The 18,738-nt window shown below is 41.1% G+C and overlaps 2 protein-coding genes across 2 annotated transcripts; both read left to right on the forward strand.

The window, feature by feature from the left end:
- Positions 1-5,334: 5,334 nt before the first annotated feature.
- Positions 5,335-11,561, forward strand: LOC130905313 (proteinase-activated receptor 1-like). Its single transcript, XM_057818599.1, has 2 exons — positions 5,335-5,513; positions 6,641-11,561. Exons 1-2 carry the CDS (start codon positions 5,441-5,443, stop codon positions 7,876-7,878), a joined length of 1,311 nt encoding a protein of 436 aa, XP_057674582.1. The 5' UTR covers positions 5,335-5,440; the 3' UTR covers positions 7,879-11,561.
- A 109-nt stretch (positions 11,562-11,670) lies between these two features.
- Positions 11,671-17,966, forward strand: LOC130905316 (proteinase-activated receptor 2-like). Its single transcript, XM_057818604.1, has 2 exons — positions 11,671-11,942; positions 16,022-17,966. Exons 1-2 carry the CDS (start codon positions 11,867-11,869, stop codon positions 17,107-17,109), a joined length of 1,164 nt encoding a protein of 387 aa, XP_057674587.1. The 5' UTR covers positions 11,671-11,866; the 3' UTR covers positions 17,110-17,966.
- Positions 17,967-18,738: the final 772 nt, after the last annotated feature.

Here is an 18,738-nt window from a genome sequence, read left to right on the forward strand (position 1 = left end):
GCCCCGGCGCCACGCCAGCCAACCAAGGGGGGAAAGAGCACCGAAAACCCCTCTCCCCCGCAGCTCCGGCAAAGGGGCTACCGTCATCCCCCCCGGGACCCAGGGCGGTCAATCTGCACTACCATGAACTAGCCATCAGGAAAGAGACGAGGGGACGCACCACCTCCCCCACTCCTACCCCCAGCCACTGCCGCAACCCCCCACATGTTTGGGACACGCAACTTTGCCACAAACTTTTTCGAAAATTCCTACAAATTTGATCAAATAGCTCTAAAGCCATTTATTTTTCATGTTCATCAAGCAGAGACACTGACACCAAGATTAACCACTCAGGGGACGGAAAAAAAAGTTGTTGACATCCATGTTGGATTCCAGCTGTTGCCAAACAAGCAAAAGATCAGACTGATGTTTTTCGGGTCAGCCATCTGTTCATGTTACATCAGATCGGCCATTAAAAGTAAACATGGCATTTTTTTCATGTTGACGCAGAGGGTGGAATTGTTAATGTTTACCACAGAATCATGGAATAGATGAATGCATTGCAGTGAACGTTTCGTGAGTGGATCACTAACACGAAAGATGATTTATGTTTGTATGTTATATTTGTATTGTATTTTCTTATTACGTCTTAACACTCCATCTTATTTCTTCGTCACTCCGCGTTAGCCTTGCATGACTAGAGTGGTATAAAAAAGTATCTAAACCTTTTGGAATTTCTCACATTTCTGCATAAAACCACCATCAAATGTGATCTGATCTTTGTCAAAATCACACAGATAAAAATACAGTGTCTGCTTTAATTAAAACCACCCAAACATTTATAGGTTTTCATATTTAATGAGGATAGCATGCAAACAATGACAGAGGAGGGAGAAATAAGTAAGTGAACCCTCTGCTTAAGGAGACTTAAAGACATATGCAGATTTTAAAGGGTTGGGGGGCCTGGCCCCCCTGGTGGCCGAAAAGTGTCATTGCATAAACTTGACTTTCCTATATATATATAAAAAAAAGTTGTAAAGAAATAAAACTGCAACAAAAATGAATGAAATGAACAGAAAAATATATTTTTATAATGGGTCAAAATTATTTTTCGAACAGATCATGTGACTACCACCATAGATGGTCGTTTGCTTTGCATATAATAAAAAAAAAAAAATAAATAAATAAATAAAAATAAAAAATAGGGAGGGCAATTCTATTTTTCAAATGAATTTTTTCTTTGATTGAAATTTTTTTTTTTTTTTTTTGATCAAAGCAAGTTTTTTGGGTATTGAATGATTTAGACACAAATGTCCTACCCATAATATGGCCCAAACACCACAAGGATTGCTTCAATCAAGGAGAACTTTTTCAATGAAAAGTATTCAAATGCAAATTTTTCAATCTCAAATATTTTTTCGCATTCAAAAACGTTTTCTATGATTGAAATTTTTCTTTTTTTGTTTTTTTTGATTGAAGTAATTTTTCTTTTTGAAAATATATATTTTTTTAAGAACTTTTTTTTTATTGAATAATAAAGACAAAAACGTCCCAGCCAAAATGTGGCCCAAACACAAAACAACATTACTTCAATCAAAAAAGTTGCTTCAATCAAAAAAAAAAAAAAAAAAAAAAATTCAGTCTAAGCAAAATAGCTTTCACATGCATTTTTTTTTAGTTTCAAATTTATTTTTGCATTCACATTTTTTATTATTGAAGCAACTTTTTGTGATTGAAAATATATATTTTGATTGAAGCAACTTTTCTTTTTATTGAAGCAACCTTTTTTTTTTGATTGAATAATAAAGACACAAATCTACCTCCATATGGCTCCGCCCAGGGGATACAATTTTTGACTGGGGTAACTACATTGGCATGACACCGGCGGGCGTACCATATTCAACGGATGCTGATTTTGGCGAAAAGTATTGTCTAAGCAGCCTGATTTAGAATTCCCCACAAGAATGGTGTGAAACATAAAACGCTCATTGTCAGCTTATTATCATAAATATTCTTGGAAGTTAATTTTATTGCTGACATTGCGTTTCGGGGTCACCATCATGTGGTTTTGGCAAAATATTTTGTGGACTGATGAAACCAAAGTTGAATTGTTTCGGAGGAACACACGTCCTCATGTGTGGAGGAAAAATGGAACAGCTCACCAACATCAACACCTCATCCCCACCATAAAGCACGGTGGAGGGAACACCATGATTTGGGGTTGTTTCGCTGCCTCAAGGCCTGGACAAATTGCAATCATTAATGGAAGAATGAATTCAAAGGTTTATCAGGATGTTTTGCAGGAAAACCTGAGGCCATCTGTCAAACAGTTGAAGCTAAAAAGAGGATGGATGCTGCAACAAGACAATGATCCAAAACTTCTCCCTCTGAACAGCTCAAATGGGATTTGACTGTATGTGACGTCACTCTATGCTGGATGACGCCTTCGTTGCCACAGCAACCTGTCAGGTTTTTCAATAGTGTGTCCCAGTCTGAACAGGCCCAGATCTAATTTGGACACTTGCTAAAAATAGTGTCAACAGTCAGCCCTAAAAATCAGATATGAAGAGGAATCCGATGGGAATCAGATATGCCTGCGCTCTGAACACAGACTGTTTTCGTCTTTGTTTTTTGACAAATTTTAATTGTCGGTGTCATTTAATACTGCCACAATCTTGCAGTTGGGAGTGAAATTACATGTAAATATGCAAATACAATCACAAAAAATGTTTGTTATTCTTAATATGGAAACCAAAGAAAATACTTCAAAGGTGCTATATTGAGTTTGTCACTTTTTTATTCGCGACTGCGACCTAAAGGGTAACCGCAGATTGTGTTAAGATCATGCATGATGTAAATGCAATGGGCATTTACCTCTTCAAATCAGCACCAGAAATGTAAAACAACAAACGAGATTCATTACTGTTAGTAGCAAGTCTTAAGTGGGTTAGAAATGTGTTTTTGCCCAGGGGAGACTAGGCAAAGGCATTGTAAAACACTGCTGTTTCTGCGGGGACTCGTGTGGATTTACAGTGGTGCAAATAAGTACTAAGTCAACCACCAATTGTGCAAGTTCTCCTACTTGAAAAGATTACAGAGGCCTGTAATTGTCAACATGGGTAAACCTCAACCATGAGAGACAGAATGTGGAAAAAAAAAAAAAAAACAGAAAATCACATTGTCTGATTTTTAAAGAATTTATTTCCAAATTAGAGTAGAAAATAAGTATTTGGTCACCTACAAACAAGCATTCCACTCATTACCTGTATTAATGGCACCTGTTTTAACTCGTTATCGGTATAAAAGACACCTGTCCACACTCTCAGTCAGTCACACTTCAAACTCCACTATGGCCAAGACCAAAGAGCTGTCGAAGGACACCAGGGACAAAATTGTAGACCGGCACCAGGCTGGGAAGACTGAATCTGCAATAGGTAAAATGCTTGGTGTGAAGAAATCAACTGTGGGAGCAATTATTAGAAAATGGAAGACATACAAGACCACTGATAATCTCCCTCTATCTGGGGCTCCATGCAAGATCTCACCCCGTGGCGTCAAAATGATAACAAGAACGGTGAGCAAAAATCCCAGAACCACACGGGGGGACCTAGTGAATGACCTACAGAGAGCTGGGACCACAGTAACAAAGGCTACTATCAGTAACACAATGCGCCGCCAGGGACTCAAATCCTGCCTTACCAGACGTGTCCCCCTGCTGAAGCCAGTACACGTCCAGGACCGTCTGCGGTTCGCTAGAGCAGGGGTTTTCAACCCAGTCCTCAAGGCACACTGTGGGTCCTGGTTTTTGTTCCAGCCGATCCAGCAGAGACAGTTGAACCAATGAGGCTTCTGCTAAAACAAGCCACACCTGACTGCAATCAACTGATTGCACTTGTAAAACACCAGATTGGGGAAAAAGTGTTGTCATCTTGTTTGGTAAGAATGAAATCCTGCACCCACAGTGTGCCTTAGTGGAATAGGTTGGGGACCCCTGCGCTAGAGAGCAGTTGGATGATCCAGAAGAGGACTGGGAGAATGTGTTATGGTCAGATGAAACCAAAATAGAACTTTTTGGTAGAAACACAGGTTCTCGTGTTTGGAGGAGAAAGAATACTGAATTGCATCCGAAGAACACCATACCCACTGTTAAGCATGGGGGTGGAAACCTCATGCTTCGGGGCTGTTTTTCTGCAAAGGGATCAGGACGACTGATCTGTGTAAACGTAAGAATGAATGGGGCCATGTATCGAGAGATTTTGAGTGAAAATCTCCTTCTATCAGCAAGGGCATTGAAGATGAGACGTGGCTGGGTCTTTCAGCATGACAATGATCCCAAACACTCAGCCAGGGCAACAAAGGAGTAACTTCGTAAAAAGCATTTCAAGGTCCTGGAGTGGCCTAGCCAGTCTCCAGATCTCAACCCCATAGAAAATCTTTGGAGGGAGGTGAAAGTCCGTGTTGCCCAACGACAGCCCCAAAACATCACTGCTCTCGAGGAGATCTGCATGGAGGAATGGGCCAAAATACCAGCAACAGTGTGTGAAAAGCTTGTGAAGAGTTACAGAAAACGTTTGGCCTCCGTTATTGCCAACAAAGGGTACATACATAACAAAGTATTGAGATGAACTTTTGGTATTGACCAAATACTTATTTTCCACTCTAATTTGGAAATAAATTCTTTAAAAATCAAACAATGTGATTTTCTGTTTTTTTTTTTTTCCACATTCTGTCTCTCATGGTTGAGGTTTACCCATGTTGACAATAACAGGCCTAATATTTTTAAGTGGGAGAACTTGCACAATTAGTGGTTGACTAAATACTTATTTGCCCCACTGTACACTGGTACGTGTTCGCCCTAAAGTGTTCGACCCAAACACTATTGAAGGAAAAAAAAGGGTTTTGGTGCAGTCGGAGGTCTGTGTACTCATCAGGGCATTGGTGGACCATGCGTAGCGCAAAACAGTATTTTAAATTAACGTAAAAAATTTCATGGAGTACTTTTATGTAAATTCAATGTTCCTTAACATTACAAAAATCACATCAATGTATTAACATTTTAAATACACAAAATATTGTAAGAATAATGATTGTCAAATAAAAAAATTATAATAGTTTGACAAATATTGGTAATATAATGATTAAACAAGTTGTTTTGGTCTTTATAGCCTTTCAGACCCATGTCTGGCCCCCAGGTCAGGTCGATCTGTCACGCCGCGCTCCTGGCTTGGCGTTTTTCGGCTCAAGTGGTGACGGGAAACATGACGTCAGCACCCAAAGAATGTCCGTCCGCTCACTCCTGATTGGCCGCCAACCGGGGCCCACTTTTGGGGTGGGCGGAACCGGTAGAACATCCTGGGAAGAGTAGCAGCAACGGTAGCGAGCTAGACACAAAGAGTGAGAAAACTCCACGGGCTCTTCGGTTGAAGTTTTATTGCTTGTATTTAATTGTTGAAGTTGCAAGATGTCTTATAAAACACTGCACTTGTTGCTATTTACTGTGTGCGCAGGCGCAGCCTTGGCAACCCACGAAAACAGTAAGTTTGTATTTTTATATTTTTTTGTTTAAAGTTTATTTCAATGCTAAAGATTATAAGGTTGACGGCACTTAACTATTTAAAACAATAATTATTACACTGTAGCTATGTGTGTGGAATGTTATGACGTCACCACTGCGTTGAAAAAGCGTTCTTTGATGTTAAGAGCTTCAAATTACTCCAATGATAGCATAACATGCTCCTGTATATATAATATATATAATACTGCCCAAAAACGTTGTTTTTTTTGTTTTTTTTGTTTTGTTTTAAGATTTAAGTATTTAGATTTTTTATGATGTATTTACTTGAAGCCCTTGTATGTAATATTTGTAATTTATTGCACCAATAGATGAAATAACATTTTCAGCAAATCATTTTAATAATTATTGTAGTTTTTTTTTTGTTTTTGTTTTTTTATGGTTTTATTTTCATGTATGAGTATTCTTTTTGTCTTACTGGGCTGTCGTCTGCCAATTCAGCAAAGGAAAATCTGTTCTCAGTTGCTATTGCTGGATAGAGTAAAAGGGGGAAAAATCGGCCAAAAGTAAATTATGCTAAACAAAATCATAAAATGTATTACAATCTAAAATAGGCATTAAATAATGCAATACACAACGATCATTTGGTAAACAAACAACTAAAACCACGAATTGAAGTACCGGTACCTTTTATTATTTTTTTAGATGTGATTCTTCATTCAGCTGATTTTGTTTGAGACCGGAAAGCTGTCTTTCAAGAAAAATGAATTTAAAAGATTTTTTTTTCTCAATTTTATTGAATATTACTTTGCTATATTATATGTTTCTTTGTTGTAAAGCCCCCTCAGGTTTTTGTAAAAGGCTATATAAAGAAATTTGTAAATGTAGACAAACCAAATACTCACTCATAGTTATATATTCATTGCGAAAAATTACTATTATTGCAGCTAACAAAGTCATTTTGGTTTATTTTTGTTATTCCCAGGAACGTAATTTAAATCAGAAAGTGTTTTTTGTGTCTAGCAAAATTGATTATCATAATATTTTGTGTTCAGTTCCTCACTACTCTTAGCTTCGATTAGTTAGTATACGCTAGCATGTTACTCAGTCAAATCAAATGTTATATGAAAACATGACTTGTGTGTCCAGAAAGCGCCAAAGGAAGAATGTTCTCCTACTTTGACGCTTCCTCCACTGATGAACCCTTCACCCTGGAGGATATCTATGGTCTCGAAGTCGTCCCGGTGGCGAACGGCACCAAGAGGACCAGCAACGTGGCCGCAAGTCACATCTCTGAGGACGTGCGTAGCTTCCTGACCGGCCGCTTGTCCACATTAATCATCCCATCTTTCTACACCTTGGTGTGCCTCTTCGCCCTGCCTGTCAACGCCTGCGCCGTCCTGGCCTTCTCGCGGCGCATTCGGCCCAAGAAACCCGCCGCCATTTACATGCTCAACCTGGCGTGCGCTGACCTGCTCTTCGCCTCGCTTCTGCCATTGAAGGCGGCATACCACTTCGCCGGGAACAACTGGGTGTTCGGAGAGAACGTGTGCCGCGTGGTTACTGCCGCTTTCTACTGGAATATGTACTGCTCAGTCCTCCTAGTGGCGTGCATCAGCGTGGACCGCCTCCTGGCAGTAGTGTATCCCATTGACTCGCTGGCGTGGAGAACGCCACGCAACGCCGTCCTAGCTTGCGTGGCCATGTGGGTCCTGTCCCTGGCGGGCTCAGTGCCTCTGGTGGTCTCGGAGCAGACGTTCTACCTGAAGGAGCTAAACATCACCACCTGCCATGACGTCCGGCCGGTGGGTGAGGTGGTCGGGCTCTTCGGGCCGTACTTTGTTGCCTTGTGTGTTGCCCTCTTCATCGTCCCGCTGATAGTCACTGTCACGTCGTACATCCGCGTCATCTGGTCCCTGAGCCGGGCCCCTCGCGGTATTCCCGGACGCTCCCGTCGGAAAACCAGAGCTCTGGTGATGGCGCTAACCGTTCTGGTGATGTTTTTCTTGTGCTTCGCGCCCACAAACTGCCTCCTCCTGGTGCATTACGCGCAGCTCCACAGCGGGGTGAAGCAGGTCAGTGATGCCCCTGAGAGCTCATACGTGGCATACCTGTTCTTCCTGTGTTTTGGCACTCTTAACTGCCTGCTGGATCCGTTGCTCTACTGCTTCGGGTCATCCCAATGTCAGCGAGAGCTTGCCGGAGCACTTAAGTGTCAGAAGATAGGTGAGAGCTTCAGCACCAGCTCATCAGACTCGTACAGATCCAGCACCAGGACCATTTTGAAGAGTAGCCACACAGAGCGTTCTGTTCAAAACGTCTCACATGCCAAGAAGGATTCTTTGCAGAGAAGCCAGAGCGGCCAGTATAAGAAACTTCTAGTCTGACTAAAGAACCACCAAAAACAATAACCAGTCCAAGTTAAGTACATTTTTACCACGTAAATTTTCCTCTGGGAATCTCTGGAAGCTGGTCAATTTTACCTGATTTACCTGAGTCCTTCCAAAAAATAAGGCTTGGAAAAGTCTTAGACTGCAGTGTACAATAATTGGAAAGCTGGCAAGAAACCTCTGGTCTTGACTACCAGACCAAGACCACGAACCAAACTCTCCCAGGAAACTTTAGAAGAAGCAGAGGATCAGGTTCTCATCAATTCTATCTAAAACCTAAAGTTTCAGGAAGTTTTGATTAGGGTGAATGTCTTAAACAGGGTCTCAAAACTAATCCTCGAGGGCCGCTGTGGGTCCTGGGTTTTGTTCCAACATATCGAGCGCAGACAGTTAACCATGGAGGTTTCTGCTAAAACTAGCAGCCCCTCACTGCAATTAACTGGTTATACTTGTATGACACCAGATCAGTGCAAAGGTGTCGTCTTGTTTTCTGGAATGAAATACTGTATCCACTGCAGCCCTATGTGAAATAGTTTGGAGATCACTGGTCTTAAAGGTGCTATATGGAGTTTTTGTTAGATAGTCACTTTTTAACTCGTGACTGCCACTTCCGGCCTTTAGTGTAACTACAGTTTTTGCAAAGGGGGCCAGATTTGGTGTGGTAAAAATGTGGGGGCCAACCTTGGCTGACGACCTTTACATAGAACAATATATTTAAGCAAATTTTAGCAAGCCATTCTGTTTGTCACATTTGCATCATTATTTTTTTAAATTATTGTATTGGCCCGAATATAAGACGGCCCTGATTATAAGACGACCCCCTCTTTTTCAAGACTCAAGTTTGAAAAAAATTGACTTTTTGAACACCATATTAATTTTTATACAGAAAATAAATACAGTACATCTGTTTTACGAAATTTCCAGGTTCGCGGTGAATCAGTAACAGGCACACTTTTGCTCAATAGACAATGTTTATTGATTACCAAATGCAGAACAAATGAGATTTATTGCTTACAATCCCACAAGAGCAAGCAACAAGCATCAAAAACAAGCATAACAAGGGTAACGATGATGCTAGATTTGAGTTTGTCAATCCCAGAATCCCCGCGCTGCGTTACAGCACAACCAGGTGTCCCTTAGCAATTAAAATCGCTTACCGTGACAAATGAGCGGGAGCCAACGCTCTGGTAAGGCGGCGAAGGAACAAAGCCAGGCGATCCGTACGTGACCCGCTGGCGGACTTCTATAATGTTTAGACCGCGAATATAAGACGACCCCCTCTTTTTCAGTGTTATTTCAATGCAAAAAACACCGTCTTATATTCGGGCCAATACGGTAATAATTTCAACAATCTCGCAACTAGCCTTGTGGCGTTCTCTTTCGACTCTCGGGCTCTTGCGAAATACTGCTGCTGTGAAATTAAACTAGCTTCAAGTTGCTTCAATGTCTTGCTGCGTATCTTCTCTGTAATTTTGTCGTACAGGTCAGCGTGTCTTGTTCGGTAATATCGCCTCACATTGAACTCTTTAAAAACAGCGACTGTCTCTTTGCAAATGAGACAGACACAGTTGTTGCGTATTTTAGTGAAGAAATAGTCCAATTCCCACCTATCCTTGAAGCGTCGGCCATCGCAGTCAACTTTTTTTGTTGATTGTCGCCATTTTAGAAAATTGGGAGTAAAGGGTCACACGGGTTGCTTAGAGTGCTGCTGCCTTTTAGCGGGTAAATGAGGAGCAGCATTTAGTGTGTAAGCTACTTCATATGCTGGTGGCAGTACTGCTGACCAATTTATTAAGTCTGTGTGCGGGCCAGATGTTATTGATTTTATGACAGAGGCTGGGGGCCAGATGAAATTTGACCACGGGCCGCATTTGGCCCCCGGGCCGGACTTTGGACATGTCTGAACTACAGTCTGTGTTAAGCCAATGACCGTTTGGCTCATTAAATCAGCACTAGAAATGTGAATACAGTTAGTAGCAAGTCTTAAGTGGGTTAGAAAAGTGTTCATGCCAAACCGAGATGAGGCAGAGGCATGTTGAAACGGTGCCAAACACTCTCTATTGGAGGGGGGAAAAAAAAGACTTTTTGGCGGCAGTTTCAGTAAAAATATCAGAACTATGTGTACTCATCAGGGCATTGGTGGAGTATGCATGGAGTACAGGGGTGAAACTTATGGAGGTAGATTTGTGTCTTTATTATTCAATCAAAAAAAAATCTTTTGAAAATATATATATTTTTTGTTTGAAGCAACTTATTTTTTGATTGAATAATAAAGACACAAATGTCCTAGCCAAAATGTGGTCCAAACGCAAAATTACATTACTTCAGTCAAAAAAAGTTGTTTCAATCCAAAAAAAAAAACTTGACTTAAATCAAAAAAAAAATTTTTTTCAATCAAAGAAAAATAGTTTTCTAATACATTTTTTTGAGTTTCAAATTTATTTTTGCATTCAAACACATTTTTTTTTTGATTGGAGTGACTTTTTCTTCGATTGAAAATATATATTTTGATTGAAGAAACTTTTTCTTTGATTGAAGCAACATTTTTTGATTGAATAATAAAGACACAAATCTACCTCCATAGAAACTTAGGGGGTGCTGGGGATGCGACTGGGCCGGGTCCTTTAAGGGGCCCAGTTTGTGGGTGTAAAGCGGGCGTGGTTGGGTGAGGGGAGGGTCAAACAGAAAAATAAGATGATTCGTCGAGCTGTAATATATTGTTTAAGTGTTTAAATATCTCTGTCAGCCGCTTGGTAACCCCACACACACACACACACACACACACACACACACACACGCGCGCCAGACAATCGGTTTAAGGGGCCTGCCAAAGTGTGGAGCGCCGCCATGTAAAATTCCGTATGGTACCTTTAATATCTCATCATTGTAAACTGAACCAAAGGCTTTTACACCAGGAACCTGCAGAGCGTTTGTCCAAAATGGGACCCAAATTTGGCTAAATGTCATTAGTGTTGATCTACCAGAATTCCTAAAAAAAAAAAAAAAAAAAAAAAAAAAAAAAAAACTGATAGAATGCTTTAAAAAATTCTGTAATAGGGTCTGGAGCATGACACATTTTTTTAGATTGTAATGCACCTTCTATAGTACACCACTTACTATATAAATGTGAAATGATAAGCAGCATTGCAAGCCAATGAAGGATGATTTTTTCTTTTGCACTGTTAAGCCATTGAAGCTGTTTTATTACAAAGTCATTATTCATATGTATTGTGTGTATATTTGTTCGCGTTCTTAACTGTTATCCTTACACATTCTTTGTAAAACAAACACGTTCAAAATCACACTTTTTTACTCTGTTTGGCTATCACAAACACGCTTATCCTGAAAAGATAAGCAGGCAGGCTTCTGAAGTTTTCCGAGATTTATGCTGCTCCCTGTTGATCACCTTGAGTATTACCTTTCCATCACATTGTCATTCTTGTTTTAGCCGCTAGAAAGCGCTAGAGGAAAGGTTATGCTTGCATTATATTTACATAGACACCCAAGTTATAATATTATACAACGTGTTAAGTTATTTTATATGCATTAGACACAGTAAGGAGCTGAAGTGAATGCTAATTACTGTATACTACAAGCAAGAATGTTAGCTGTATATGACATATCTCATGGCAGTGTCTTAACTATTTTGTATTATTATGAATAAAAAATTATAATTTGAATTGTTTTCAGTTTTTTTTTTTTTTTTTTTATGTTGTCGCTACTAAATCAAGGTCTTTTGTAAGAACAAAAACTATACATACAGTATATAGAACTGATTGAGCGGTGGTCGTTAATAGCTCCTGATTGGCTCCGCGTGGTCATGCGACATGTTGACGTCACCGAGGTGCGAATGGCAGCGCTTCACTGGGTGGAGATTTAAGACAAACAGTCGCAAGGCGCCACGCCTCGTCATCAACAACACGACGTTGCAACTTTTGTTTTACCAAAAAAACAAGGCTAACCAAAAATTGTGTACGACTCCACTATGGCTCCGCGTGGTGGACGTCTTTGTGCGCTCCTCGTCGTTCTTTGTTGTCTTCACACCTGTTGGTGTGACACAGGTGAGTAATTTTTTATTTACCTTTCTCGGGCGGAACGACATCGGCTCTTAAAGCGGTCCACTAAACATGGAGTGGATGTTAGTTTCTTTAAACGCAATGTAGTAGAGTATGTGGGGCATTTAATTGTCTGGAAAGTGGAGGGATTTTTGATTGGGCCGTCACATGACACAAGTGGCGTTTTTGAGGGTTGCCAGATCGGAGAAGCGAGTTCAATTTAAAAAAAAAAAGTAATAAATAAAAAACAGTCAAATTACAGCCTCTCGTTCTTGATAAGATTGTTTCCCCTAAACAACTATTTATATTTTTGTTTTATAACTACAAAGAAAATTTAAAAAATAAGTCAACAGTGGAGGACACATTGGTGTAATGGCGTACCGCAAGCAACACGTCACTTCCGTTCATTAATATTAATGACACTAGCTACTGTTGCTAAGTAGGGCAGTAGGGACAAGCAACCGTTTGTCCCTTATAGGAAATGAATGGAAGTCGTGTACGGAGGAGATGTTTACAGCGCTAAACCTACCAATTCTCTCCGAAAATGATGTGCCTGGTGCCAAATTGACTGGCAAAGATGTGAAAGAACATAAAAATGTTCAGTTAAAGAGATGGCTTTAGTGTCGAAGGCTGAAAAAGACGAAAAAAACGAGCCGACCTAAGCATAGCTTTAGCTTTTTTATCGACGCGACTGACAATGACATTCTCCTGTTTCAACAAGTTGTCCTTTACCATCAGCCCTGTCTTTCTTATATATCCTCTGGTTGTCCTACGTCTCTTACCGTTCTTGGGGTTAATTTAGTTAGCTTTGTGTAGTGGTCGCAAATGCTAATCAGTGACAGCCAACGAACACTTTTAATTTTTTCATTGATAATACATCTTAATCCTATAATTTATTTACACTTCCCCCTTAATAAAGTTGTTTTTTATATAAGCAGAAACGGTAACAGTGGCAGTCAGATACTATTGTAATTCTTTTCAGGTCATTCATTGTCAGAAAGAAGCAGTACGGCACAACGTTACACTAAAAAAATAAGTTAAAAATATAAAAATGGCTTACCTCTTTGTCCTCTGAAAGACCATGCCAAGCCAACATAATGTTTACTGCATATGAAATGTGAATGGATTCGCCGAGCTGGTGTTAAAGTCCGCGCAAGTTGATTCGGTCTTCACATTTTTTCCTCCCGAGTTTTTGGTTTCCGGAAATGTATGAAGAAAACATCCTTCATGTGTCGTAATGTCTAGAGTCGTTTCTACAAGTTCCAAAAAAGCAATGCGTGATTGGCATGTTCGTTTTTAAAAGATTACCGGAGAAAAGTAGCACTAATTACGTTGGGTCTATGCGAGGGCGGGTCTATAATGTCCCACTTCGGCTTTACTTCCGCTTTACGATGTGACGTCACGGTCTAAAAATAGCCTGCGTGCGGTACACCAATGTTGCTGTTTAGCTGATAAGCATAATGGGAGTGCTATTATTTTCTTTTGAAATATTAATTAAACATGTATTCATTTTTAAACATAAAAATATACATGTTTTTCAATTGAAATTACGCTCGACTGTTGATAATTTTCCAGAGCCGATTCAGAAGTGTATTCTGGGCAAAATATTTCTGTTGAGGCACGTGTCAAAATCGGAAGCAAATCCAGTCATTAGAAAATGATTTAAAATACACCGGAATAAGAACTAAAAATTAAAGTACATCGAATGCATTTTTATGTAATGTCATATTTTAGTTGAATTTTACTATGTACCTACAAATCAGAAATCACATGCAGTTGTGAAGTACCAAATGCCAGTACAGTAGTCCCGGTACTTTTAAATTAAAGTGAAGTAGCAAAGATTGTGTTGTAGGCAAAAATTTAGCTGAGCTTCAACATTTACACAAATTAAACTGGTAAAACTAATCAAATTATTCTTTCAGAAACTGTTGAATTTTGTCAAAAGTACCCCAAATTTTATCCGAGCATTTCTTTCCCACCCGGAGCCTTTAAAAATATTAGCTCATTGATTTGGCTTGACTCGGCCTAATCTGGCAACAATGGCTGCTTGCTGTAACTTCAGGTTAATCTTCATTGAAGGGAAGTGCAATCTGACCACAGAGTGATCCTAAACAAATGTAAACAAAACATATGTATACAGTATATGTAAATATAGCGCTATTCTTTTCAGTTAGTCATGTCATTTCAGGTCATGGATGCATTGTGTTGGTGCATAAGGTTTATAGCAGTTCTCAGAAACCGTACTCAATAATCTATCTAGAGCAGGGATGTCAAACGGGGGTCTAATACAGCCAGTGTTGTTGTTCTACCTTCTGCCTGACCGGCACATTGTAGCTCATTAATACTGTACATACTTTTCTTTTTGACATTGATGCCGTAAAACTGGACATTTTTGCAGTACTGCACTTGCTCACTTTTTTGTCTGCAGTCGCATTCGTTCATTCACCCCTTCCCAGTCAAAATAGATTGGATGTCTAGCGCCATCAATTGGAGCCAATGATTTAACAAAGACTTGACCTAACAATTCCTCAAAACCAACAAGAAGTGACCCGAAATCAACCGGAAGTAACTTCAGCCCCTTTCAGACGTATGCTTAACTCCAGTTAAATCCCGGAATTTAAACTGGGAGTCTGAAAGCAATTTCCCAGGTCGACTGAAAAGCAGCTTGGGCTCTAGCAGAAGGCCGGTCTGCCTACCAGGGGCGTGAAAGCAGCTTGGGCTCTAGCAGAAGGCCGGTCTAACGTATTACCAGGCCGCGGGCGCAGCACATTTGTTCCCGGAAATAATTAGCCCCCACACGAGCGAAGATAACTGGAAAACAGACGTCTTTGGAGATATTTTTACGGCGAAAAGGATATTTTTACGGCGAAAAGGGCACCTGACGGGCCTACAACCTCGAAGACCCACAAACTGCGAAGGAGTTGATTCGTGACCCGTTTGTGAATAAACAGAGAGATCGCAAGTGACGGCGACCTTATTAAACGTACATTCGAGACAACAACTCTACCGAGGTTCTGGATTAAAGTCATTCTGGAATATCCTTACATCGCGACAAGAGCATTGAAAACCCTGCTACAATTTCCAACATCGTATCTTTGTGAAGCGGGTTTCTTAATTAATGTTTAACGACAAGGCGAAGTCGTTAATGGTGAGCGCGGTGTGCAGCTGTTGTGTGCAGTTTACATGGCAGGATGAATCTGAGGAGAACTTTTCTACAACTCCTTCCATGATCAAACGTAAGTTAATATTCCTTTCTCTCAAGAAAGTTTGTAGTGTTTACTTTGGAATCGCTGCATTTGCGCATTTTGCGGCTATGTTTAACGTTACGCGCATGCGCAGAACCGCATCGTTGCAATTTTTGATGGGTTTCAAAATTTGTTAGAACACCGGTCTGTGAAAAAAAAGACCCAAATAACACTGGTCCGTGGTGCAAAAAAGGTTGGGGACCCCTGCCTTAAAAAACAACTGGAAATTGTCCAAAATGTGAAGGAAGCGACCCTGAGGGGCCCCAATATAAACAGGAAGTGACCAATGAACAGGATTAGCCGAGAAATGCACTAAAACAACAGGAAATTGTCCAAAATGTACAGGAAGTGACCCGTAAGTACCCCAAAATTACAAGGAACTGGAACCTGAGATACTAAAAAAATCACCAGGAAGTAACCCCCAGAAATGCCCTAAAAACAATATGAAATTGTCCAAAATGTACAGGAAGTGACCCTTAGGTATGTCAAAATTACAAGGAAGTGTCCCATAATGGACTCTTTGGCTTCCATTGACAACGATAGACATCAATTCACTTAAACTGGGAGGACTAGCTGTGAATGCTCATATTTCAGTTGTAATGACGACCCTAGACGTCCAATCCATTTGGACTGGGAAGGTAGAATGAAGTCATCTTCATTCAACCCTCATAGTCCATACTGATCAAAAGCAGCCAGTAGTTGGCGAAAAATAAACCGTTCTGGCCCACATGAGATCTAACTGTCATCATGTGGCCCACGAACCAAAATTAGTTTGACACTCCTGAGAAAAAAAATATTTTATTTGGTGTTACACCATTTTATTTGCTTCTCCTACCCCAGAGTCTTCCTACCCTGTAGAAAACGGCCGAGGCTTCACCGGCACGGAGACCCCCGATGGCATTTTGGTGGGTCCGCAGGCCGAATGGGTTCTGAGCAGCGGCCTCACCACAGTTTTCCTGCCGATCGTCTACATCATCGTTTTCGTGGTTGGCCTGCCTGCGAATGCTATGGCCGTTTGGGTGTTCCTGTTCCGCACCAAGAAGAAGCATCCGTCGTCCATCTACATGGCCAACCTGGCGCTGGCAGACCTGTTTTTTGTCATCTGGACACCACTGAAGATCGCTTACCACATCAACAACAACGACTGGATATACGGCGAGGGGCTGTGCAAGGTCATGGTGGGCTTCTTCTACGGGAACATGTACTGCTCCATGGCCTTCATCGCCTGCATCAGCGTGCAGCGTTACATGGCCGTGGTGTACCCGCTAGCGCAGCGTCAGCGCGAGAACACCGTCACCTATGTGATTTCGGCGGCCATCTGGGCGGTGGTGTGGTTGCTTACCATCCCGCTCTATTTGTACGACCAGCAGGTGCGGGTGGCAAAACTGGGCATCCTCACCTGTCACGACGTCACCCGACCCAGCCAGAGGAAGATGCCTGCGGGCTATTTCCTCACCATGGGCACGGCAGGTTTCCTAGTTCCCGCTGCCGTCTGCGCCGTCTCCTATGTGCTAATGCTACGGGCGCTACGCACCAGCATGACTACGGATGACGCTGTGGCCAAGAAGCGGCGCAAGGCGGTGTTGCTAATCATCACCGTGCTGGTGATGTTCATGTTGTGCTTCGCGCCCAGCAACATAATGCTCCTGGTGCACTACGTGCTGCTCCTGAACGAGGTCCGCAACAACCTCTACGGGTTCTACATCACCGCACTGTGTCTGGCTAGCCTCAACAGCTGCATCGACCCCTTCGTCTACTACTACATCTCTGATGAATTCCGCGAGCATATCAAGAACACCTTCCTGTGCCGAAGCCAGCGCACTGTGGAGAGGATGCGTGTGTCTTTCAGTGCGATGAAGTTCTCCAAAAAGAGCAATACATACACGACGACGGACTCCAGCGGGAACACCAGGAGCTCACAGTGCTAGCCGGCTTGTCAGACCTTCTCCAGATCACAGACTACTTTAGTTATTACAGTTTTAAATAGTTCTAAAGTTAAGTGTGAAAACTTTGGTCCTACCTTTGTGGAGTTCTCATCTTCTCAGGGTAATATGGCTTCCGTTCAAACCCCAAAAACATTCCAGAAAGACTAGTTCAGTCAGTTTCGGCCTATATTTTGTACAATTTTCGAGTGACAACCATGACTTTACATAGTTGGTGAATACATGACCTGCGTGAGTGAACAATGTAAAGTCACGATTGGCAATCAGAACGATAACAGACCATTAACACATATTTCGGCTATCTTCTAGATATTCCAGATCCCTCACACAATCCAACTTTACACATAAGCTTCATTAAAGACCAAATTATCTATAGACGTGAATGTGACTGTAAATGACTTTTTGTGTATACATGGCCTGTGATTGGCTGGCGACCAGTCAGGCTTATTTTCAGCTATGATAAATAAGTGACATATCAAATTGAAGAATTTTTGTAAGTGTGCTTTTTTCGCTTGTTACTTACTTGTAGTATTTTGTGTTCTGTTTTTCATCTTTAGTATATTAGTTTGTTGCATTTCTATGCTTTGCTGAGCCTTAAGGATCCTTCAGTGCCTCTGAACTGTATTTGTGTGTAAATACTAGTCTGGGAGCCTCCATAATCAACCGGGTCTCGAAAACAATGAAGCCGCAAGATACATGTTCTATCACCCCCCCTCCCATTTTTTTTTAATGACTGCATATGTATTTGCGAAGGTTTGCTTTCAATATTTTTCATTTAAATTTTGCACTCTTGGAAATTTAATAAATCTTTTTTTCTTAATGTAGTTTTGGGAATATATTTTTACAATTTCTTTTTTTCTTCATACAGAACTTTCATTATACTGTACTTTACCTAATTCTTTATAAATGAATTGACCTCCAATAATTCAACTCTCATTTACAGTGTATCACAAAAGTGAGAACACACCTCGCATTTCTGGAGATATTTATATCTTTTCATGGGACAACACTGACAAAATGACACTTTGACACAATGAAATGTAGTCTGTGTGCAGCTTATATAATAGAGCTAATTTATTTTCCCCTCAAAATAACTCAAAATATAGCCACTAATATCTAAACGCCCCGCAACAAAAGTGAGTACACCCCATAGAAACTACGCAAATCCCTAAATGTCCAAATTGAGTACTGCTTGTCAATTTCCCTCTAAAATTTCATGTGACTCGTTACAGGAGTGCTGTCAGCATTGCTCCAGAGATTGAAGAGGTGGGGGGTAAGCCTGTTAGTGCTCAAACCATACGCCACACTCTACATCAAATTGGTGTGCATGGCGGTCACCTCAGGAAGAAGCCTCTTCTGGAGGCTGTACACAAGAAAGCCTGCAAACAGTTTGCTGAAGACATGTCAAGAAAGCACATGGATTACTGGAACCATGTCCTATGGTCTGATGAGACTGGTGGGCTTTCTTGTGTACCGTCTTCAGAAGAGGCTTCCTCCTGGGGTGACAGCCATGCACACCAATTTAATGTAGAGTGCGGCGTATGGTCTGAGCACTAACAGGCTGAACACACACCTCTTCAATCTCTGCAGCAATGCTGACAGCACTCCTGTAAC

This window comes from Corythoichthys intestinalis, chromosome 17 (assembly GCF_030265065.1).
Source record: "Corythoichthys intestinalis isolate RoL2023-P3 chromosome 17, ASM3026506v1, whole genome shotgun sequence".
Classification (NCBI taxonomy): Eukaryota; Metazoa; Chordata; class Actinopteri; order Syngnathiformes; family Syngnathidae; genus Corythoichthys; species Corythoichthys intestinalis.